At 56.7% G+C, this 24863-nt stretch overlaps 1 protein-coding gene across 4 annotated transcripts in view; it reads left to right on the top strand.

Annotated features, from left to right (window-relative positions):
- PAX7 (paired box 7) overlaps nucleotides 1–24863 on the top strand; it is a 93944-nt gene that overhangs the window by 56165 nt on the left and 12916 nt on the right. For all 4 annotated transcript variants that reach the window (XM_025856902.1, XM_025856901.1, XM_025856900.1 and 1 more), the window contains exons 6-7: nucleotides 224–389; nucleotides 1729–1931. In XM_025856902.1, the coding sequence (XP_025712687.1) occupies nucleotides 224–389; nucleotides 1729–1931 (369 nt within the window). The remainder of the gene's footprint in view (nucleotides 1–223; nucleotides 390–1728; nucleotides 1932–24863) is intronic.

Here is a 24863-nt window from a genome sequence, read left to right as displayed (position 1 = left end):
AGCGATCATCCCCTCACTGGGTGGTGGTGAGGGCAGGATGGGATCACGCCCACGGAAGTGCTCTGCTCGCTGTCCCGAGCTGCAGGAAGGTGGGGATCTCCTCCCACAGAGGAGGATCCTGGCTGGACAGAGGGTGATGCCTTGGGGACCAGTTCTAGCTGTGTCTCCTCTCTCCACCGGGAGCCGGGCTGAGGGCTCTCTACTCTCCGCTCTCCACCCCTAGGTCTGGTTCAGTAACCGCCGCGCCCGCTGGCGTAAGCAGGCAGGAGCCAACCAGCTTGCAGCGTTCAACCACCTTCTGCCAGGGGGCTTCCCGCCCACCGGCATGCCCACGCTGCCCCCCTACCAGCTGCCGGACTCCACCTACCCCACCACCACCATTTCCCAAGGTGAGTGCGCAAGCCTACCCGGGTACCTCAACCACACCCTTTCATCCCCCCGACTTCCCAGTCCTCCCTTCCTCAACCAAGAAGGAATCATAAGAGCTATTTTTTAAAGATTTTATTTATTTATATGAGAGAGAGAAAGAGCAAGAGCAGGGGGAGGGTCGGGGAAGAAGCAGACTCCCCGATGAACGCAGAGCCCTATGTGGGGCTCAAAGCAGGGCTCGATGCAGGGCTCGATCCCAGGACCCTGAGATCATGACCTGAGCCCAAGTCAGACGCTCAGCCACCTGAGCCACCCAGGCGCCCCAGAGCTATGTTTTTAAGTGACCATTTGTCTATTTGCATATGGATAGGCGATTAAGACAAAAAAAAGGTTTTGCCATTGAACTTCTTTGTTCTGCCAACAGACCACAGGGCATCCAGGTGAGGATGCACAACATAGCCTCCCTGCACACCTTTAGAACAGAGCTTCTCAAATTGTAAAGTCATGTGCATCTCCTGCAGTCTTGTTAAAATGCCGAAGTGACATACAAGGCTACCCCCCTCCCTGGGCCTTCCCTCCATTCTGCCCTCCTCCCACACTCTCCCCCACCCAGCACACACGAGCAGTCCCACTACTTGACATCTGGCTCATGAAGTCCCCGTGGCTCCCTCTTAAAGGGCTGGCAGACTGGAGTTCTGGAGAGGCAGGAGACCCTCCCTATGATTCTTGATGAAAAATTGAGGACCATCCCATTCTCTGCAAGGGTGCATGGAGGAGCCCTGGCAAACAGAACAACAACCCCACAGCCAGGAACAGAAATGGCAGCTCAAATCCCGGCCCCCCCACTCACTAGCTTTGTCACCTTGCACGAGTGCCCCGACCCTTCCGAGGCTCGGTTTCTTCATCTATAACGTGGGAATCGAATTCTTGCCTCATACCCTTAGCCAGTACTTGTAAAGGCACCTGGCAAGTGGTTGGTGCCCACAAAATGCCATCGGGACAGGCCTGGCTAGATTAACAGAGTCCCCAGCAAGGTCTGACTTTGAGTCCAGATGACATTTATCAAGCACCTACTGTGTGCCAAACACTGAGCCACATGGCTGGTTCACAGTTGCTTTGAGGTTACGTGGAACGTTATTTAGCTGTCAGTCAAGACTTGGCTAGTCCCTAGTGCCCTGCCCAGAAGCCAGCTTGTCCCATCCTGAGTAGTGAGAGTAGGTGGTCTCTCCTTCCGCTGGATGGAGACTGGGAGGAGGGTCCTGGCTTGTTTTCCAAGCAGGTGCTTCTTTCCCTGCGCTGGGACGCCCACCATCTGGGCTGGGGCCACTTGCTCAGGCCCTCTTGTGGGTCTCTCCACAGATGGGGGCAGCACCGTGCACCGGCCCCAGCCTCTCCCACCGTCCACCATGCACCAGGGGGGGCTGGCTGCGGCCGCCGCAGCCGCCGACACCAGCTCTGCCTACGGAGCCCGCCACAGTTTCTCCAGCTACTCGGACAGCTTCATGAACCCGGCGGCATCCTCCAACCACATGAACCCCGTCAGCAACGGCCTGTCTCCCCAGGTAGGTGGCCTCACTGGACCCGTGTCCAGGAAGCCACGGGCTCTTGGGTATCTTGAGAGAGTTACAGTGCCCAGTGGGGATGCTCCTTCCACTTTCACTGGTCAGTATTCTGGGATCCTTCGCCCTCGGTTTATGCTCTTCAAGCTGCCGGTCTGGGTGACCCAGCAGGCAGATATGGAGAAAGGGTTCTGTCCACCAGAAACACACAGAGACCGTATTAGAGATGTGCTCTGGGCCCGAAAGCGCCCCAGAGCTTATGAAACTGGCCCCCCACCCACCTCATGGCTGTTCGGTCCATAAAAGTCGGGCATCTTCAGACAGCGTGTGGGGGGAAGCCTTGTACCATTTCCTATGGGATGCTGACTGTGGTTTGGGCTTTGTTCTAGAACCAGGAGTCCTTCCTGGATTCCATCCTGTGCTCCCTCTCTTGCCTTTCCCCAGGAGTGACCTATGAGTGAGAGGCAGGACCACATCCGATTTGTAGCGAGAAACACGGCTGGGAACTCTGCTCCCATTGGGTCTTGGAGCTCATTCACTCACGTGCGATTGGTTGCTGGCAAAGTCCCTCGTTCCCTGCCCCTGCTGTTAGAAGGTGTGGGGCCACCCTAGATCAAGTCAGAAAGACAGTGCTGAGGCTGATGGCAGTGATTGGTGGGTCTGGGGAGCAGGTCGTGCTGATACTGGTCACCTTGAGGGTTCCTTTCTGTGGCTACAGCAGGCTCTCAGATATCCGTGGAGGAAAGAATTAAATCCAAGCCTGGCTTCACCCTGCCTCCCACCTTCTGAGTGGCCTCTCTCATGTCTGTGGGAACACACATGGCGCAAGGTTTTCTGGACAGCTGTGGTTCAGGAGGAAAGGTGGAGGCTTGCAGGGGCTTGAATCCCAGCTCCAGTGCTCAGGGCATTGGGAAGTTAGCATCTCTGAGCCTCAGTTTATCCCCCACTGAACTAAAGAGTGATGAAACCAGGTGTTGCTGATCTCCTAAGAAGGGTGTTCTAACTGGCCAAAGCCTTAGCACTGAGCATGGCACAAAATAGAGGCCAAAAATACATTAGTCCTCTTGCCAACCGCCCTCCCTGCCGCCACCCACCATCACCAGGACGATACAATTAGTATGAGAAACCTGTTACTTGAAGAAAAAAGGGGGCCAAAGGGGAGGTCAGCCATATCCATCTCGCTTCCTGTTTTTGTCAGGAAAGCTTTATTGGCGCATAGCCATGCCCATTTATTTACGTATTTATGGCTGCTTCAGGGCTACAACACCAGAGCTGAGAAATTTCAAAACAGACCACATGGCCCACAGGGCAAATAATATTTGCCATCTGGCCCTTACAGAAAAACAGTTGCTAACCCCTGGTCCAAGACCTTCGCAAGAATGTTCATTTTCTGTGTGGTTTGGGTTCATCCCTGTTTGCCTCTGTTAATGAGTGTGGTTGACAGCTGAGTGCATTTTTGTGTCATCATTTATTTATGGGTAAGATCCCTTCCCCTCTCTCTGCCTTGATTTTTCCGACCCATGAAATGGGGATGACACTAGCATCTATCTCAGGGGGTTGATGAGGAAGGTATGAGCTGATGCGCATAAAACACTTAGCCCAGGGCTGGGGCAGAGCTGAGCTCTGGGGAACTTGAGCAGCTCCATGCAGAGCTCTTAATGGTGATGCACCAAGGCCTGTTGGGGCCCACGTTATGGGGCGGGGGTGATGCAGCCTGCAGACCAGAATGCTTACCCGCTGGAACCTAGTTGGCCTCTTTGGGGTTCAAGGCCTTGGCTTCGGTACTGAGGACAAACTGGCTGAGCTAACCTTCCAGAGAGTCGAGAGACAGGCAGAACAGGACCCCAGAGGGGGCCGGCTGACTGTGGCAGCAGAGCCCCGAGGTGACCACACCTGAAGATGTGGTCCAGGCCTGGCCTCACAGTACGAAACAGGTTAGAGGAGCGTCACTTGGAAATCTGAAGAGGGACGTTAAGATTACATGGGCCAGCCTTCTCACTTTGTGGGATGGGGGCCGGGGGACACCTTGGCTGGGCCAGAGCCAGGAGTCTAGGAAACCTGGCTCGCTGACTACTGTTCCTCGTAGCCCGCTGTCTCAGCGTGGGCTGAGGTTTCTCCCCAACATGACAGTTTTGTCACGGGGCAGAGGAGAGACAAGCCAGTAAGGGGACCTTGGCTTCCGGAGCGTGGCTCGGCCATGGGATAACCGGTGAGGATGCCCATGCACTGTGTGGGCCCAGAAACAAGCCTCAGGGAAGGAGGAGAGAGGAAAAAACAAAACAAAACAAAACAGCCATTACTGTAAGCAGCCAGTAGCCCAACCTTCTCCCCGCCTGAGCTGGATCCTCACCTCTCCTCCCAGAGACCCTTGCTTGGGAGGCTTCCTCCCTGCACTTCAGGCGGAGAGGCTATGAGGACATGATGGATTGGGCCAACTCGGGAGACTTGCCCAGAGGTTCCCACCAAAGGTGTGAAGACAGATGGAGGGTCTGACAGGGCCAGAGGGGACCAGGAGGTGAACAGCTGCCGGCAGGGAGAGGGGGCTGCACACAGGGAGCACAGGAGGGCCGGCTGTGTGTGCTTCTGTCCGTGTGAACTGCCGGGCTTCAGCTTGGATCACTTCTGGAGGAAGGGGACAGCAAGTGGGTGTTTCTGGGTCTGTAAAAAGTTCCTGGTATTTGTGGGTCCTGGGACGCCCCCTCCTCCCTCTGAGCAGGCCAACTGCACGTCTTGGGCACATCTCCGTGGTCTCGGGAGGGGTGGCGGGTGGCGCTCTCCACCAGGACGGATCCCCTCCCCTGGGTCCTGTCCCCCCAACAGCAGGGCGGTTGTCTGGAGCTCGCATGGGCTCAAGAGGGATGGGGTGGGCTCCGTCTGGGATGGGGCTTCCCCTCCCCCCAGACTGCGGGTCCCCACCACTGCCACCCAGATAGCCTTGGCCCTTGTTCTTACAAAAGCCCAAGGGGATTCTGTTCGGGGATGACATTGGGGCTCTGCTGAGCACCTGCTCATCACACTGGCCAGTTTGGTGCTGCCTGCAGTGGTGCCCCCTCCCGGGGCCAGACCCGGGTCCTTGTCTCAGACCCAGCCTGGGAAGTGGGGGCTGTCAAGCCTCAGAAATTCCACGGAGAGACTGCCCAGCAGAATCCCATGGAAAAGCCATTTATTCAGCTCTGCCCTGGACCCTGGCTCTCACAGAACAAATAGTTACGTAGTGCCTGCTATGTGGCAGGCACTGTTCTAGGCCCTGGGGATAAATCAGTGAACGTAAGGGATGGAGACCCCCTGCCCTAGGGGAGCCAGCAGTTTAACGGGACAGACAGACAATACATAATAATTAACAGCAAGTTCACGGAATGTGTCTGATACCGCTTTGACAAGGACAGCTAAACTTTCGAGCCCCTGTGACTCGGACCCTGTTCTGAGTGTTTCCTCTACCCTCACTACTTGGGCGGCAAAGCCAGGATTCAGCCCTCCTCTCTGGAGCCTAGAATGGTAACTGCCCTCCTGCCTCAGAAATGGGCACACTTACCCTCTGTTTTGGAGATTGGCAGCAAGAAGATCCTCTCCCCCTTCAGCTCGGAGGAGAGAAAAGTTCATTCAACCCATGTCTTGGATGAGAAGACTGAGGCCAGGGCCTCAGGTCAGGGGCCACTGGGCAGAGTTGAGTCACATGGGCCGAAAAGCCTCTGAGAGGTTCAGACACCAATGAGGCTTGGTTCCCTCGTAGCCCCGCCCCTCAACCACCTGCCAAGCCCAGCTTTACAAGATCAGGGACTCAGCGCTCAGCACACGGACGTCCCCAGCTTTGTGCCTGGGGTCCTTCTGAAGAGGTACAGGGAAAACCAACACAGTTGACCCTTGAACAGCATAGGGATTAGGGATGCCCCACGTCCCCACACCATTGAAAATCCACATGTAAGTTTTGACTCCCCCCAAACCTTTACTAATAACCTGCTCTTGCCCTGAAGCCTTACTGAGAACGTAAAGTGCATCAAGACCTATTTTGTAGGTTCTATTTCTTCTATACTGTGTTCTTACAAGAAAGTGAGCTAGAGATGTTACTAAGAAAAGTATAAGGAAGAGAAAATACATTTGCAGTGCTGTGCTGTATTTACTGAAATACAGCACCTAGGACAGCACCTGGCACATAGTAGGCACCCCAAAACTCTTCCTTATGTGAGAGCCGGGGTCCAGGGCGGAGTGTATTCAGTGCACCCACGCAGTTCAAGCCCATGTTGTTCAGGGGTCAGTGTACTGCCCATGAGACATCAGGAACTAGGATTCGCAGCCCCCCTAGGCTGAGGTCCTTGGAAACAACTCTTAGAAAACAACTCAGGACAACTTAGGGCAAGAGGAACCTTTTGTGGTGTGAACGTGAACGACAGCGAGCAATCTGATGCCTGCTACAGCAGGGCACGCTGGTAGGGGGAGTGGGCAGGGATACAAAGGGGACACCTATGTATTGGTCCCTTAGGATACCTGCCCTTGGGAATTCCCCAGTCTGATGGGGGAGACACGGCGCCTGCCTTGAGGGGCTCCTGGTCTGAGAGAGGAAGGACTCCCCTCCCGTCCTCAGGAGCTCACAGTCAGAAGTGGAAAAAACTCTGTCCTTAGGTGCCCTAGGGCGACGGTAGAAGCCAATGCTGTCCTGGAGAGCTCCCAGTTTGAGGGGACACAGGCTCAGAAAGTCATTCACGGCAGCTCACCATCCAGAGTCCCGAAGAAAGAACCAGGAGCGCAGTTCTGTCCTTTGGCTGAAGGCTACGGGCAGGGTGCCCTGTGCTGGGGGCTTCTTTGGGGTCCTTGTGGGTGTGTCCCCAGGGCGAGAGGACCCACCCTTGGCTTGAGCTTCCTTCGCCCCCTGTCTTTTTAGATGCAGATTCTATCAGAGTTGGAAGTGGAAACTGAGGGCCAGACAGGGGGAAAAGTTTGCTCCAAATCCTCGTCGGGTTAGCGGCAGGGCTGGGACCAGCCCCCAGAGCCCCAGACCCCCAGCCAAGGGCCCCTGCCACTGCTTCCCAGAAAGGGGGCATTTCTTTCTTGCCACCACAGCTCATTTTGCTCCTTCATAAGGCCCCACATTCATCGTGTCCTTGCTTCTCTCTGGAGCTTAACGGGAAGGAACCTGTAAAAGGGATTTACATATTTACCATTTCCCCCACACTGAACTAATGAAACGTACCGTCAGTGTGTGGTTCATCACACGGCCGCGATCACCATGCAAGGTTTTCTGTCCTTTTGGGCTCCTTGATGTTCTTTTCTCCTTTCCCTCTTTTGCCCGGAATAATTACAGCGACAGCTAATGTGGAGTAGACGTTCCTGGAGGGCCGGCTCCGATGGAGCCAAATGTTGTAGCCACTTTCACTCACAGAGCCTTGGCCATATCTGGTGATCTCCAAATTACAGATGAGGAAACCGACTTGTCCAGGGTCATCCATCCATCCATCCATCCATCCATGTACCTACCGTGTGCCAGGCTCTGTGGTAGGTTCTGGAAAGTGGCAGGGCTGGGATTGGACCGGTCTGCGTCCAGAGCCCACTGTGCTTAATGTTCTGTTGTATCTGCCGCCCCACGCCACCCCCCAAGGTTTGTCCTGCACCCCATCTGGTGAAGCTGAGGTTTGCACCCACGGGGCATAGTCAGGTTCAGAGTCCAAATCAGCAAATGCTAAGCTTTCCCTTCCTCCTAAAACCCGCAGGAATAAAGCTCAAGGCTTTATTTTAATTTCTTTATGAAAGGGGTCTCCTGAATGGCTCACCATAGCAGATCCCCCTCCTGGCCTCCTTCGAGGGCCCCAGGGCAGCTAGTCCAGCCAGGGGAGATGCTCCATCAGCTGAATACCTACAGAGTGCCAGATCCCACGTAAGCGCTTTGGCTCTATGAAGTCATTCGAGCTCTGAGGAAACCCTCCGCCTGAGGAAACGGGCTCAGAGAGGTTCAGCAACTTCCTGAAGGCCACAGAGCAGCTGAGTGGCAGAGCCGGGACCCTGACACAGCTCTACCTAACCCACGCACCGCGCCTTGCGATGACCCTCAGCAGGATACTTCCGCTGGCTCTAGGGAACCGAGCTGTGCCCCTCATGCGGTGGGCCCTGGAAACTCCCCGTGCTTCTTTCTCCTCTCACTTCCTCCTTGTGTTTTTTTCTCTTTATTGGCGACACTGCGTTTATAATAAGCATTTAAAATGAGTCTTGCTGGACCAGGGATGAGGAAGGAGGAGGGAGTGGGAGATTTGTAGGCAGGAAGACGGGGAGGGGGATGGTGGGGTGTTAAATAGCCCAGAATTTTTTAAAAACTGATGCAAATCACTGGTAGGAGAGAAAATTATGTGCAATTACGTCCCGATATTGGAAGGTTTTGCCTAGCCCAGGCAACAAGATCTCATTAACAAGCAGAAAATAAGATTGAAATGGTGTGTAAAAGAGCTGAAAAATGAATTTGAATGCTGCGTTTGTCCACAATTACCCCCTCCTTCACACGTATTTTATTGCAATTTTTTTATTATTCTTAATCTCTCCATTCCTCAAAGCAGATTGGGGACATCCTGGCATTACCAGGGCATCGGGAGGAGGTGTGGAGGATTTCCTGCTCCCCTGAAAGGAGACCCTTCTCTCGCACATTTTCCAAGGTTGGGTTTTGGAGGGATCAGGATTCATTTCTCCGGCTTAGTGGGTTGTAGGAACACGGGGCTTTAACCCCAGCCCCCAGCCGAGTGAGCGCGCCTCTGTGCCCCGCCCGGCCCTTCTTCTCCTCCCTTCTGGGCGCCTCTTCTGCCTCCAGCTTCCTTCCCTGTGCCTTCTCAGGATCTCTTCCAGGCTTGCCCCCTCCCTGAGGGTCTCTCCCGCAAGTCCCCCGAGTAGGAGGAAGGGGGGTGGGCAAGAGAAACTGCAAGGCTCATTGCCAACAAGCAGCTCTGGGGTGGAGTTCTGGTTCAGCCATTTAGTGAGTTGCTGTGTGGCCTTGGAGTGGCTTGCTTCACCTCTCTGGGCTTCATTTTTCTCATCTGAGAACAGGAGTGATAATCTCTACCTCTCAGGTGGTGCTGAGGATGAAGGGAGAATTTGAGTAAAGTGCCTGGTACATAGTAGGTGCTTAATAAATTCGAATCCATTCTCCATCCCCCCACCACCCTCCCCGCATCTGTGCCTTGGCCTCCAACTCTGCCTTACTCCCTTCCATCTCTTTCCCCCTTCCCTTCCCTCCTCTCCCTCCTCCCCTCCCTTCCGTTGGTTGGAAAATGCCTGAGTTGGTTTCTAGTCCAGGACAGTGTAGTATGTCCCCCTGACCCCAGTCCTGGGAAGAGAGGATGCTGGGTGGGGAAAGCACCCTTCTCTGCAGAAAACACGGGGAAAGCCTATCTCTGCTCTCCCGCCTCGGGTCCCTGGAAAGGATGAGCAAGGAAGGAGGGAGTGACTGGCTCAGGTTGGACGGATATGGCTCTGACCCTCAGTGGCTTTCCCCAGGATTAGGGAAGAGCTGAGTCACCCCGTCCAACCCATGTACCCATTTCTCACCGTGACCAATGGTGATGGGGTCAGGGGTCAGCTGGTGGGAAGGGCGACAGTCTATGGCCAGAGTTTCTTGGCCCTGAAGCCAGATGCCATTTGGCAGCATCTGCCCTCCCCAACCATACCCAGTGCTAGCCCAGCTTCAAGATACCCCTCTGCCACAAGCCACATCTGCCACCCTCTCATAAGAGCCCTGATGGGGGTGCCAGGTGGGGGTGGTGAGTCGTGTCCACTCAGCTCATCGGGTGACCCCACACCCCAAGTGCCCATTCCCCTTGACTCCTGCCAGGCCAGCCCTGGGACAGGGATGAGCCACAAGGCTCAGAGAATCGGCAATGGGGCCCTGGGCATCCTCGAGCCCTGCCAGCCCCTAGAGGGACAGACCCTGCCAAGATCCTGCTCTCACATCCAGCTTTGCCTTTGTCCACAGTTAACCCACCTCAGTGGGAAAAGCTGAGTTATTTCCCTCCCGGCAGCTCCTCGCCAAACAAAACCACCTGCTCACGTCAATCAGAGGCTCAGTTCCAGCCCACAGGGAGAGGCCCGGACAGAGCCTCATCTCCGGTGAAAACAGACCCCTGTTTATTTCTCTGCCTTTCTCACTCCTTTTTCCTGGGTGGAGGGGATAGGAGCGGGGGAGGCGAGCCTGGGATCAGGAACTTTCCAGACTGCGATTGAGGGAGGCAGGTTGTGCCTATGTGCAGGAACTGCCAGGAACTGGGGGGCCGGGTTTATTGCTTCTGCTTGAATTTAGAGTCTTTTTATCGTCGAGGGAGAAGTAGGAGGGTCACCCTGGCCCTTTCTCCTTCCTTAGAGGACCGGGTGGGATTCTGGAAAGACAGCATCTTAAGTCCACATCTCTGAGTCTGGACAAGAGATGTGGGTCGAGGGCTGCCCTCAGTCAGGGCTGCTCTGGGCCTCTCTTTTGCCCACCACCCAAACAGGTGCCCCAATCCGATCTTCGCACCTTGAGAGGCTATGGGTGCAGGCTTCCCACAGGCAGGATAAGGCCTGGCGTGAGCAAGTGGGGAAGGGGAGCCTGGATGGCAGGGACCACACTCTTCAGGGGGACCACAGGCGAGGCAGCAGCACCCGGTGGCTATTGATTCATTTTGGCACAGCACAGAACCCAGTGGCTGGCACATGGTAGGCCTCTAGCCACCAGTGGTGAGCCCCCGGGCCTCTGCAACTTGATCACACGCAGCCATGCTCTGTTCCCAAAAGGTTTTTGAGGCAGCTGATCGTTCAGTTTGTACTTGAATGTCATTACCTACAATTCCCTTCAAGTTCATTTCCCTGGCTCCTGTTATTAATGCAGCCTATAGGGAGGCTCAAAAAAGAAATGGACATGGCTGTTTCTCTCTAACCGAGTATATTTCAGGGGAGACAATATTTAGGGAAGGGGTAGGAGGCTGGTGCGGGCAGGACAGCAGCAAATCATAGGGCAACTACTAAACCAGTGTCTAGTGCAGATGCATCATGAGCAAGTGGAATGACCATACAGCCTGGGGTTCAGATACCAGCTTCTCTACTTACTTGCTGTGCGACCACAGGCAAGTTACACGAGCTCTCTGAGCCTCGGTTTCCTCAGCTGTAGGATGAGGCCGATACTACTCACCTTGCAAGATTATGAGCAATAATGAGACCTTGTTCATGGGAAACACCTAGTACCATGCGGGGCAAATAGTAAGAACTTACTAAGTGACAGTTTTCTCCTCTCTGCTTCTCCCTGCCCCGATTAGAAACTGAATGAGCGATGTCCATCCTCAAGCAGAGGGCCATTTCCTTTCTGGGACTGGAGGTCTGGCTTGGCCAATTTCCAATCAGAACTTCGGGAGATCTGAGCTCCCTGCTGGCTTTGCTTCTCACTCACTGTGTGACCTTGGTAGATGCCACCCCTCTGGGCCTCAGTTTCCCCATCTGTGCAATGAAAAAGATGGACCAGTTGCTAGTAAGGAAACTTCTTGCTCAGAGTCTGTGATTTCTGTGGGTTCTTTGTACGAGCACGTGAGCCACAGCCTGTAGATCCGTGGACAGGGGCTGGCTCTCCTCTGTGTCCCACATCTCCTCCTCACTTTCATGGGGACCCAGCCTGGGCCTTCCGGGCTTCCCAGCAGGCCGGGGCTTTAGCCTCCTAGAGCTGCCTGGTTTGGTGGGAAAGAATGCGGATAGCGGATTTGCCCTTCTTTCTGATTAGCATGGGGACTTGGAATGAGACAGTCCCGGCAGATAGAGGAGAAGAAAATGAGGGAGATTAGCAATTAATACAGCGGGCAGACGCACTGAGCAGCTCAAGGCCAGTCCCTGGGGTCCCCAGCAGGAGGGAGGCCACCAGGACGGCCAGCGACCGGACCTGGGAGGCCGGGCAGTACCCTAGCTAGGACAGGCAAGGGGACTGGGAAGGTCCCCAAGGGGTCACGCTCTCCCCTGCCCCGAGGACGTTGTGCCTGCCGGGACTCCTTCTGTGTCTCTCTGCTGAGACTCCTCCTCCACCACCCTGTCATCTTGAAACCACTCCCGCTTATTCCTTAAGACTTGGCCACCTTCCGGGACGCCTTTGCTCACCCCCTCATGGTGGGTTAGTTGTGATTTGCCTGTGCATTTATCACATTTTATCGGTGTATTAAAAGTGCTTGTATTACTAGACAAATAATTATATAAAAAGAACTGCTCTCTTTTCCGGGGCACTTACTGCAGGCCAGACGCTGTGCTAAGCCCCTCACATGGATCAGCTCATTTAATCTGTGCACCATTTCCTCTGGAAGGGGAGGGCTTCACAAATGGGGGGACAGAGGAACCAAGCAGTTTAAATCATTTGCCTGAGATAAACCGCTAACAAGTGGCAGGCCCTGGACTTGAACCCAGCCTGCCTGGCCCCAGAGACCATGCTCTCACCTGGCACATGTCATGAGAATGGTCTGTTTCCCACTTGCCGGTGAGATTTTTGATCTCCACTATTCCCAGAGCCCCAAGAGGCAAGAGAGCAGGGGTGTCAAGACGTGCGTTCTAGGGTCCCTGCGCCTGGTCCCAGTCTCTAACACTGTCACTTCCTACCTGCATGATTCCAAAGAGGTTCTGCTCTGCCTCAGTTTCCCCCACCATCAAGCAAGGCTAGCAGTAGTTCCCATCTCATAGAGTGGTCTGAGGAATGAGCCCGTTGTGATATGCAAAGCGTGTTGGCATCTGGCACACTTCAGGGTAGCTATTTGCAGATGGGGGCTCCAAGGCCACACAATGAGTTGGGGCAGGGCCAGGCCCCAGACCTGTTGCAGAATTAATGTTCCCCTGGTGCCCTGGAGTTCCCCTGTTCCTTCCTGCTTCCTTGTCTAGGCATCTGCCCTGCCCCAACCTCAGCCCCAGGGCTCCCCTCTCTGCGGACCCTTCCCACAGCCCCTCCTCTCTCCTGGCCCTCTCCCCAGCTGTGAACTTTTCTCCAACACCTTTGGGAGTGGGGACAGGTGTTCTGAGCCACCCCTAGGAGTTAGGCTGCAGGATAATGGCTGATGGGGAGGAAACTGGCAGAGGACGTTCCCCCCGCCTGGGGCTCCTGGGAGCGTCTGAGATCTCCACCAGTGTCCCCCAAGGCACTGCTGGTGACCTTTGGAAGGTCAGGCCTGAGTGCCACCGCCCCTCCTGTATGGCCTTGGCCAGTCACTTCCACTCAGCACCTGTTCCCCTGTGAGTGATGAAGGCCAGCACTTTCTTTAGAGGGAGGACAGACTCCCTGGCACCAGCCCAGCCAGACAGGTCCCCCACTTTCCTTCTCCAGCCGGTCTTGCCTCCATGTCCCATGGTTCAGCCCGGAATTTTCTCTTGCTGCCACCTGATGGGAAATGAACCTGGGGTTTCTTCTGGGCTCTTCCCTCTGCTTCCCATTCCTCTGCTCACCGCACTCCTCTTTCCAGCACCCCAGTGCTCCCCACCCCTTGTCCCTCACCCCACTTGCACCCAGGCGGCTCTCAGACCCCTTTCCTTCCTTCTCCCATCTCTCCGCAAATCCAGCCCTGCTTCCCATTCTCTTTCTCCTAATCTCTTATTCTTCTCCACTCCTTCTCTCATTTCCCCAGGTCTCCAGCCCCCGCCCCTCCCACCCCCCATTTCTCCTTTCCCAATCTGCCCGCTCTGAGACCTCACGCGCTCACGACCCTGGACGGGGAAGCGGCTTGGGGGAGAGGCTCCGGGCGGGGGCTGGGCGCAGTTCCGGGCCGGGGGAGGCGGGGCTGGGTCCGGGCCGTGGGGGGACAGAGGGGCGCGGGATCGGCCGGATCCGCGCGCCCTCCCCTCCCCTCCCCGCGCTCCGCCGCCGCCGCCGCCGCCGCCGCCGCCGCCGCGCCTTTGATCCATGGCCTGAGGCCGCCTGACAGTGGAAAATGCGGGGAGACAAAACCACTCAGTCAAAGTGATTCCCAACAACTGTCTCCCCGAGATAAGGACGAGCTCGGGCTCGGTGGCCTGCTTAATTCCTGCTGCCCGGGCCCGGGACTGGGGAGCAGCGCGAGCCCGGCCGCCCCCGGAACGCGCGCCGCCTGGCCCGGCCGTCCACCCAGGAGCGCGCGGTGGCCTCGGGGCCGGGCGGCGACGGTGGGCGAGCCAGCGGCCGGCGCTCTGGAGACTCGCTTCCTCGGCGGGGCCAGGGCTCCTCCCCCACTCCCCATGCATTCATTCTGCCCCCTTGCACCAATGCACTTGGCCCTCCCTCGCCTAGAACATGCTCGCCCTCCCTCTCTTCACTTACCCAAGACCCATTCATCTCTCTGGTCTCAGCCCAGAGGCCACTTCCTACAAGAAGCCTTCCCGACCCTCCAGTCTGGGCGGCCACACCCCCTCCCAGGGTAGCAGTTTTGGCTCTGAATTCTGACTTTCTGGATACTGCTCTCTGCCCCTAAAGCCAGGACCAGGTTCTGCTGGTGGCCCATGTCTCCACCACAAAACCTAGCACACAATAGGGATCCAATAAACAGCTGTGGGCATGGATGGACACCCTGAGCGTTCGTTCTTTGCCCAACTCCATGGCCCCTGCATTGGACGACCTCCCTTCCGGTTGGTTCTGCAAGAGACAAGCAAGCAAACCAGGAGCCAAAAGCCTCCAGAGAAAAGGGGATGCCCCAGACAAGGAGAGGATGGGGGTAGAGGGATAATCTGTGACGGCCCCCAGAGTCCCCTTACAAGGGAAACCCCTTCCTCAGGTCTGACCTGGCTGGGCTGGACAGGGACGACCTGGAGGGGTCCAGCTGTGCTTCCAACCAGCTCCCTCGGCAGGCTGCGGTCTGACTTGGAGGTTCGGGAGGTCAGATTTTGTAAAGTAAGCCAAAAGGGAACCTGCATCATTCTACCAGAAACCTCCACAGAGCAGTCTTTTGGGGGCAGAGAGAGCCAGCGCGCGTTCCCATTGGTGGCAGGGGGTGGAGGTCACGGGGCAGGGGTAGAATTCAGCTCAGGGCGTCCGCATCCAAGCCGACATGGAAGGGTTGGCCTTGTAAAGCACTGAGCGTCCCGATTCGGCGGCGGCGGGGGGGGGGGCAGCAGCAGAATCTGGTGTCGGGGATTCAGTAGAGACTGTGGTTCCTAAGCCTGTGCATCAGAATGATCTGGAATGCCTGTTAAAAATCTAAATCCCAGACTCCACCCTGATTGGCTGATGCCATAGGTCTGCATGGGAACCAGGAGAATCTATATTTTAAAGAAGACACCAACTGAGGCAGCCTGGATTATCAAAGCACTGGATTAGCAACCTTTCACCTTGTCAGCCTCCCAGGAGCACCTTGACCTCCCCTTTCTTTAGGAAGTGACCTCAGAGTAGGGTCTGTTTGAACTGAACGGAGATCCCTTCTTCAACAACGTCCAAGGCCGAAGGCATCCTAGAAATAGTTAACCCAGTGCTTCCTCTTACTAAGAAAGACACCCACAATGGCCCTGCACGCTTTTCACTGCCTAGAAGGACTCAGGGATTCTTTTCCGAGGGCACGAGTGGGCGTGGCCATGGCTGGAAGGACAGCCTTTACCTTCAGCTGTGCCTCTGTTCCAAGTGCCATGGGCAATCCCCACTTTGACGCAAAGCCCTGGGAAATCTGGAGCATGGAGCAGAGCCGGGTGGGATGTGTGAGGAAGACACACCCCTGGCCAGCTCCTGTTCCTCCATCCTGCTGGTCTCTTGGGGACCCGCAGAGAGTATGAGGGCTCAGCATGCATCCCTCTCTCCAGACGGTGGGTCTGACCTTTGGGGTCGGAAGATGAAGGTCCTGCGAGGGCCCCTGCCAAGCATCTTATACAAAAGGGCACATCCAGGCTGAAATTGAGACGTGATGCCCAGGGCCGAAGTCCCTGAGCCTCCCGCAGGGCCTGCCTTCCCTTCCCCACCACAGATAATGCCCCCACTACCCTGCTCCCCTAACTCCCCAGGCCCCCTGGCTGCTGACCTCAACCCCAGCTGATACCATGCTCCCTCTCTAGGGAGGAAGCAGCTGTCCCAACTGCGGTCCCGCCCTGCTTTGGCCCCCGGAGGGGCAGGAGCAGGGTGGCTCTTTCAGCACAGATATTGTCCGTAATAATGGCAATGTCATCATCAATTTGTTTAGAACATGGGGGTCCATGAGGCACTTTTGCACCGTTCTGTGATTTGATCTTCGCTGAGTCCTGAGGCTCTGGAATCGTCATGCCGGTTTTGCAGACTCAGAGAGGCAAAGCTCAAGATCAGCAGCAAGGGATAATGTCGGCATCCAAAACCCAGGTCTGCCGGATGGCAGAGATGAAGCTCTCCTCCAGGCTGGGCTGCCAGCACAGGCAGAGGCTGGACTAGACCCTGGCTGCTCTGGGTCTGGTCTGGACTTCAAGGTTCCAGGGGATTCACGTGTGCAGGAAAGTTTGAGAAGCACTAGCTCAAGTGCCCTCCCCAACCGCCCAGCTCTCACAATCCCTGTGAGCTCCCTGCAGTGACTCAGTGAACCACCCTGGACAGCAGAGGGAGGAGAACAGGAGGGGCCTGGGAGGGAAGGCCCAGAGGAGAAGCAGGGGAGCAGGGGAGGTGGGCTGAGCGTTCCCCTGGCCCGGTAGTCCTGTGCTATGGCGACAGCCAGCTGGACCAGGGTGTGAGCCTGGCACCCTGGGCGTGGTGGGCTCAGGTTTGGTGCAAGGAGCTCCAGGTTGATTGGGGAGGTACCTCCTGCTGGAGGTATGCAGGAGTGATGGGCAGAGAGTCAGGGAGGTGCCCGTGACAGACTGACAGACCCATAGAGAGAAACGGTCTAAGATGCTGGTGTAGAGAACATCAGGGAAAGGGACCGGCTGGGGCACGGGGAGAGAGGGAGAGAGGTAGGGGGAGATAGAGTCTGGAGAAGCACATGAAGGGATAGAAACAGGAAGAGAGAGACACCCAGAGACTGTGAGAGACAGAAACGGGAGGAGAGAGAAGGAAAGAAGGAGAGACAGAGCACCTCGGAGAGGGGTACGCAGGCAGGGGCAGGGACAGGGGCAGGAAGACGGAGCAAACAAGGGAGGCCAGCGAGCAAGGCGTGATGGGGACTCAGGGACACAGCTGGAGGGACACAAACTTACAGAAGTGGGGTGGGGACAGGGATCTGAGACAGGAGGGGGCCCCCAAAGCTGGAGGGGGCGCACGGAGAGAGGGCTTGAGAGAGACACAGCGGACTCTGCAGCATGGACCCCAGCCCCACCACCTCCCAGCTGTGTCCCCTTGGCTCCCTCCGGCAGGAAGGCAACAGCAGAAAGGTGCCTTCATCCCCCCGAGTCCTGCTGCTCTGTTCTCCCTCCTCCCACCGACAGGCCAGGTATCCATGGCAGGGCCTTTTCCCAAACAAAGGGGGCTGCCCGGGCCTGAACCCCAGATGCCCTGCACCCAGCCCTGGCCTTCTGGGGGTGGTGGTGGTTGGTCTCAGAGCCCCGGGAGCCTGGGGTGAGAAGTCCTGCCCTTCTGATGAGTGTTTCCCTTTAGTTCCAGATACTCCTCCCCCCACAGATGCTCCCTGTGATTAATGTCCCCCCCCCCCCAGGTCTGAGACCAGCCCCTCCTCCCCAAGCCAGGCTGGTGGCTATGTGGGCAGCACAGGGACTGAGCTTTCCAGAATCCTGTTCCTGGTTCCTCCCTCTTCCTGGACCTTCTCCAGCCACCAAGAGCAGAGAAAAGACCCCTCCTCAAAGCCACCCTCAGATGGGCCGGTTGACTCTGGCCGAGTTTTTATTCAAGTCTCCGTTTTCCCATCTGTGTGATGGCATTAATAACCCTGCTGCTGTGGTCAGGAGGAGGTGGTGTCTGCAAAGGGCCTGGAGCCCCTTGGGGCAAAGCCGGGAGACCTCTGGGCTCCGCGAGAAGGCCCCCACAGCCCTGACGCCAGAGTCACCGATGGTGCACGTGGGGCACAGAATAACGTTGGCTCTGACAGAGGTACAGGGAGGTGAACTTGGCATCATCAGATTGTGGGGGAGCGGGCATACAGGCTGCAGCAACTTGAAGGCTCTGTGCAGTGGCAGGGACGGCATCATGAATCACGGGGGTATGGCCAGGTAATTGGGGGACTGCCGTCAGGGTTGGGGACCCTGGTTGGAGATGGCGGCTGAGTTTGAATTGGCCAGGGGTGAACGGGAGAGCTTTCGATAATAATTCTCCAGCTGGGGGCAGTGGCTACCGGCTGTACGATCTTGAGCAAGTGACTTGACCTCCCTGTGCCTCAGCTTCCTGATCTATAAAACATGGGTGGCCGGGGTACCGATTTCCCAGGGTTGGAGTGAGGAGCAAAGGAGTTAACACAGGCAAGGCTTGGAGCGAAAGCCGTGAAGAACTACTAGCCAGGATGCCGAGCGGTTATATCTGGAGGCGTGCTGGGCACAGGGTCACGGAGTTGGGCTGTAAAGGGAGCTGGGGCCCCGGGCTGGCATGGGATGGAGCTGGGACTCCATTCCAGCTCCTTTCGCCACCGCGCCCAGCCCCCTTCCCTAATAACCCGTGGCATCGCCTTCGCAGCCTGCAGTACCCGTGAGAGGGCTGCTATCTCTTCCCGCATCTCTCCGGGGCCCGGGGACCAAAGGGAGACAACATCTCTCAGCAGCCGTCCCCAGCCTCTTGTTTGTTTGGTGCGTCGGAGCCGTGGGCACATTTTTGCTAATTTTGTGACTGCCTTTATCAAATGGGGATTCACGGGCGCTTTATCCTCGATAAGTGGATTAGTCGGTGAACTAAATAAGACGGTGTGGGACGCGGGGGCTGCTCTGGAGAAGATATTTGTTTCGTGAAGAATGGAGCCTGCGTTCCCTGCCCTGTGCAGGCAAAGCAGGCCAGGCAGCGAAGTAGCTGGAGGGCCCTCCGCACTCCTCCTCCTGGGGCACGGAGCCCAGACTGGGAACTCTCTATGAGGCAGACAGGAAGTGGGAGGGAGGCTGGGCCCCTGGAGGACAGGCCCCTGGGTCCCTCTGGGGAGGGGGTGGGGATGGAACCTTGGATTAAATCCAGCCACTGCAGTACACCTGGGCTCATCTGAAGAGTATCAGGTGCCTGATACTCCTCCCTACCTCCCACCTCCCTACACCTTTCCCTTCCTTCCTCCCCTGTCCCCCTAGCCCTTCCACTTCCATTTTGTTTCTTTTCCTGGTCCCTCAAACACCTCCGGAGGCCTTTCGCTAAGTACTGTGAATCCAGACATGGGTAGGACATGGTCCTTGCTTTTGCAGACAGAAGCCCAGAAGCAAACCAGTATGATAGCAAGAGGCGACTTCGGTTGCACACCCGGGGCCTCTCAGCTTCTCTCCAAAGTACCCCTGCTGTTGGTTGAGTGTGTACTCTTGGGGCCGTGGGGACGCAGACCTGTGACACAGACATGCATGCACCTTACGGCGTCTTTGCCATTGCGCCGCCATAGTTGTTGGTCCTAATAAGGTAATAGAGTAGCATCGTGTCAGGTTGTCTCACCAGGAAGTCACGCCACGTTCAGCTGGTGACGTCGCATGGCGCGTGATGTTGCTCAGCGGCATGGGTGTCGGGCCCGGCTGGGGAGTTGAAGATGACGGGGCCGTGTGGGGTCTGGATGACTGAGAGCCTGACAGGATCACAGAAGCAGAGGGTGCAGAAGCAGGACCCGGGCCAGGGCAGCAGTGTGGAGGTCAAGGCCAGGAGGCGGCCTGCAGGGTGCCCGGATAGGGGCGATAGGGGTCGGGACAGAGATGTGGATTTCAGAGGTGAGTCTCTCTAAAAGACCCCCAGGTGGAATAATACGCTTACGGAGAGAGGAGAGGAAGAGCCTGGGAGGATGCATGTTCCAGCCGCTCTCCCACAGCTGGATGGGAACGGGAGGGGGTGGGGATCCAGATGTTTTCTTTTTCCCTCCCATTTTCAGTCCGAGCGGCCAGGAGCCCGAGCGCTCTGTGTTCTGTGCTGCAGCAAGACTCTGGCTGTGGGCGAGGGGGGGCACAGAGACCCTAAGAAGGAAAGAAAAGGCTGAAGCAGAGCATCCGTGTCCCCAGCTGGTCCTTAGCAGCGTCTGTCCTCCCCAAGCTGCCTCCAGCTGAGTGTGATTTTGCTATTTATTTACATGTAATTATTGCTATGAGGTGCAGATATTAACGCTGTCAAGAGCAATTTGCTCTGACATTTTTCACTCGCTCAGTGCCCCCGCCACTCTCGATGGAGCCCAGGGCTCTCCCTGCTCGGGCCGCTGAGCGCTCGGTGGCCCGGCCGGGAACCACCCAGCCGGCAAGGAGGAGCGTCAGCGAGCTCACCGGGCTCCTCTGCAAACTCATTAAGCTTTGAAATTGAATTTGGTCCAGGAGAGGGCTGGCTGGGCCCTGCTCCACCCGGCCAAGGCTGGCTCCAGACCTCCCTGCCCCGCCTTCCTCGGAGAACACTGGGCAGGGGCTGGCGGCTGAGGTTGGCCGAGGGCGGCTGGTGAAGACAGTGGAGGGTCGTTGTCAGAGAGGAGGGTGTGCACACAGCCCCGAGACAGCCACGGCGCAAGGGGAAGGGACATGGCAGCGGGAACCCTCTCAGTTCTGTTCCCTGGTCATCCTCCAGGAAAACCAGGCAGCTCTGACTCTGGAGGACATCACTGTGATGGATAGCTGTAGGCACCTAACAAAGAGGCTTTCCTATGGAGTCCGCCAGGCATCTTAGCCAGCCTGCAGGGGATGGCACCGTGGGGGTAGGAAGGGGGCTGGGCCGGCCCTGCAGTGGGTCCCTTAGGTAGATGCTAGAGGGAGAATCATCTTCAGAATTATACCTCCTGAGCTCAGATCCCAGCCCCATCACTTATTCATTGTGTAGCCTGGGGCTTCCCCGAGCCTCAGTTTCCTGACCTGTAACACGGAACAGCCAATACCCATAGTTCCTTGAACCTAAGACAGTCTGATGCTGGCCCATCCTCGATCTTCTCGGGAGGTGTCGAGAGGAGCTTCACACCCAGCCCCGTTGTCACTGCTGCCTAACACGGATGCTACCTGGCTGCTAGGACAGCCCCAGCAAGGCGTTCCGGGTGGTAAAATGCATTCCAATTTCAGCAAAATGAAAACACCCATCCTCCTGACTGCAGGTGTAAGGGGTGAATCGCAGTGCTGCCTGCCCATAGTAGGTGCTTGGCACACAGTAGGTGCTTAATAATGGAAGCTGACGATCAGTTTTCCTTCTGAGCCTCTCAATACCCAGGGGCAGGGGGGCAGGGAGGGCATTCGTTCATTCTGCTCAAGGGACTTGGCTCCTGGGAGAGGGGGAGCGCGCCCTGAGCTATCATGGCTGGGAGTCCTTAACGCATTGTGATATGTGCCAGCTTGTTTGCCCAGGTACTAACGAGGCCTCCCTGTCACCACTCACTCCCTGCCACGGCCAATCTGCGTCCTCGTCTCTGGCAATTACCAAGGGGGAGCACCCCCCACGCCAGGGGGGCGAGAGCCTGGGCCTTCCCCACCTCCTCCTTTCCCAACCTGTGCCCGGAGTCCAGGAGGCCCCCCCCACGGCCCCCCCTCTCAGCCCTCCCACCCCCCTCCCCTCAGCTCAGCCAATTAGGCCCCTGACACCTGGAGCCACTGACAAACTGTTTCTGTCACTTGCTCTCTGTCTTTCATTAGGGCCGCGGAGGAGGGGGAGCAGGAGGGGAGGGGGAGGAGATGGAATCTTTCATGCTTAGTAAGGCCAGATACATTAATTACAAAACGGCCATTTGCCGCGTGAAAGTGTGCTAATTAAATTTATGCAATCATTATCTTTAAATAGTCATATCTTTCCCAGCGATCGGCCCCTTCCTTCTGCAGCCCCGCCACTGCCGCCGCCGCCGCTCACAGCAGTCGCTCAAATCCCCCTCCACCATTATCGTGCCATCAGAGATGGTCCCCAAATCCCACCGTACCCCACTAGCTCCAGCCCCTGCCAGGAGCCAGGAGTCCTTGGACTCATCCTGGCATGGACACCTGACCCAGGCACCACCCAGGGAGTGGACGCCAAAGCCAGCCCCCCTCCAGTGCTTCCAGATATTTCTAGATGTTTCCAGATTTTGGAGATTGACATCTCATAGAGCAAACATTGGAAATGTGTGTGTGTGTGTGTGTGTCTGTGTGTGTGTGTGTGTGTGAGAGAGAGAGAGAGAGAGAGTCTTTAACTTCTTAGACAATGAGTGGGAGTCATTCTGTCCATCCCCCCCCCCACTTCTAGTCTTTAGCTAAGCCTCAAGGACCCCCAGGGTGGGGAGGAGGCTCTGAAATCCATGGAGTTGAGGGACCATGTGAATGTGCCACAAGACCCCTCCATTTTTTCTTTTCATTCATGCAAGTCTATGCCAGGCCCTGCGCTGGGGATGACAGATAAATTCATTCATTCATTCATTCACTCACTCAACCAGTATCAGTTGGACACCTGCTATGTGCCAGGCACTGGGAATAGGATAGACCTCCTGGGTCAGGGTCAGGATCAGGGTCAATGGGTAGGGCCACAGTAAGGCTGATAGCATCCTCTGGGTGAGGCCCAAGCCCAAGACTTCCCACTGTTTTCCAGCTTAGCCTTCCTGCATCTTCCTCCACACTCTGGGAGTTCTTAACAGAGCCTAGGCTGAAGCCTTTCTCTGCAGAGATTCCCCTCCCTGCCTCCCTCTGCAATCAAACAGAGCCTGCCTGTCTCCTGAGTCTTTTCGGGTCAGCTATGTTGGACTCTTACATGGAAGGGAGAGTTAACCCAAAGGAGTTTGGGGCTAGGGAGCAATATTCCCACACGTGATACTCCCACGTGCACCCACACCGTATTCACACGCACACACGCACACGCACACACGCACGGACTTAAGAATGAGAGCTGTCTATGGTAAACGAAGACCACCGTCAGGTGCAGAACAAGAGTATTGGACTAGAAGTCAGAGGTCGAGGGTTCTTGCCCCACTGAGACCACTCATTCCCTAGGTGACTCTGGGCGAGCCCCTAAGCCTGTCCCTCATCTGGAAAGGTTTGAGGCTTGAAGGGAAGTGCTTTGGAAACTGTAAGGTGCTGTGCTGGGCAAGAGAATGGCAGTAGCCAGGCTTAGAAAAGCATTCACGGAAGGCTGGTGGTGACGCAGGAGAGGGGCTGGGGTCTGGGGGTGGGTGGACGGGGGCAGGCAAGCTTGCTGGCCAGGCGGGGCACCAGCTGTCCTGGTTGAGGTGTGGACGGTGGAGGGAGGGTGAGGGCCATAAGCAGAGAGATGGAAGGCGAAGGGGGGCGGAGACGGGGAGACCTGCAGGAAATCTTGTTTGGAAGCTCAAAGTCAGCACCCGAAGCCCATTACCGCTGTCCACAGGGGGCAGGGAGAGGGGAGGGGGCCCGATCCTCTTAGCAAGCCGGGAGCAGGAGAGAGGGGGAATGGGGCGGGTGCTTGGCTGCCTGGGTGGGTGATTTCTCGCTTGCACTAATCCCAGTGTGGAGCTGGGGACAGGCGGTGGGACGGGCTGGAGGTGTGTTTGTGTGATGTGTGTCTGGGTGTCCGCTGGGGGCTGGAGCAGGGTGAACGGTGGCTCGTCGGCTTGCATCAGTGAGCTGACGATTGTGGAGTTGTGAGGTTGAGGTGTGTGTGAATGTGTGTGCGTGTTTGCCCGAGTGTGGGTCTGTGAGGCATGGGATGGGCTTTGGCCTAGCTGTGTGCATACACGCACTTTTTCGTGTGTTCGTGCTGGCGTGTCTGCATAATGCCGTGTGCAACCGGTGTGAGTGTCAGTGTGTTTTGTGTGCGCGCCCGTGTCTTCATCCGTGTGGATGAGGACTTGCGGTCGTTATTATGCGTGTGTAGCAAGAATAACAATGATTTGATTTGGAAGCAGTGTTTCACAAACTTGGCTGCACATTAGAATCACCTGGGGCAGCAGGCTGGGAACGCTCCTGATGCCCAGACCCTCGGACCAACTACTCAGCATCTACAGGGTGTGAGAGCCTGACATCTGCATTTGATTTATTTTTTAGATTTTATTTATCTACTTGAGAGAGAGAGAGAGAGAGCATGAGCTGGGAGAGGGGCAGAGGGAGAGGGAGAAGCAGACTCCCCGCTGAGCAGGGAGCCCGACTCTCAGGGCTTGATCCCAGGAGCCCGGGATCACGACCTGAGCCGAAGGCAGACGCTTAACCAACTGAGCCACCCAGGCGTCCCCCTGGCGTCGTCATTTTAAAAGACTTCCCCGGTTGATTCCAGTGGGCAGCCAAGGTGGGGAGGCAGTAACCGAGCAGACAGAGCCCAGTGGGGCAGACACGACACCCCAGCCCTCAGCCTGCCCCCGTGAACTCGATCTGCACACAAGGAGGGACCCCAGGCCCTTGGGGACCAGGGCACGTGGTGAGCTAGGCTGCCCCCCAAACCTGCCCCCTCCCTCAGTTCTTGTGGAAGTCAGGAGAACAAGCTAGTGAGCTGGGGGCCCAGGGCTGGAGGCGGAGATGAAGGTGCTCAGTGAGCCACACCAGCAGGTCCTTCTGGAGCCCACCCCCAGGCGGAGGGCCCGAGGGAGTGGCAGTAAGCCCGGCGTGGTGTGCCATTAGTGACCATTTGTGGTGACTCTCCTGGAGTGGAAGTCACTGCCCCCTTTGGGCCTCAGTTTCTGCTGGAGACTTGGCAGATTGGCCATCAGGGCCCCGTGCCCTTCTGTGTGCGGGCAGGGCCTCTCCACTCAGAAAGCTCCCACTGTGCACCAGGCCCCTGGGGAAGAAGAGATGAGAAAGACACAGTCAGGTCCGGGAGGAGTTCCTGGAGTCCGCCTTCCAGCAATGATTTCAAGCTCAGGCCAGGGGCCTCCTCATCCAGGTGAAAGTGGAGGGGGAGAGTGGGCCTGTGCTGAGAACAGACCGCGTGCCCGGCACTGCCTTAAGCGTGCAAGGTGCATTTACTCAGTTATTTCTTAAAACGCCCCTACAGGTAGCTACAATTCTTGCCGTGCCCGTTATACAGATGAGAAAGCTGAGGCACAGAAGGTTAAAGAAATTGTGGAGAGT

This window comes from Callorhinus ursinus, unplaced genomic scaffold, assembly GCF_003265705.2.
Source record: "Callorhinus ursinus isolate GAN/ISIS: 27379988/994484 unplaced genomic scaffold, GSC_fseal_2.0 scaffold18, whole genome shotgun sequence".
NCBI lineage: Eukaryota > Metazoa > Chordata > Mammalia > Carnivora > Otariidae > Callorhinus > Callorhinus ursinus.
Note: the sequence above shows the minus strand (reverse complement) of the source record. Positions and strands in the feature narration are given on the sequence as shown.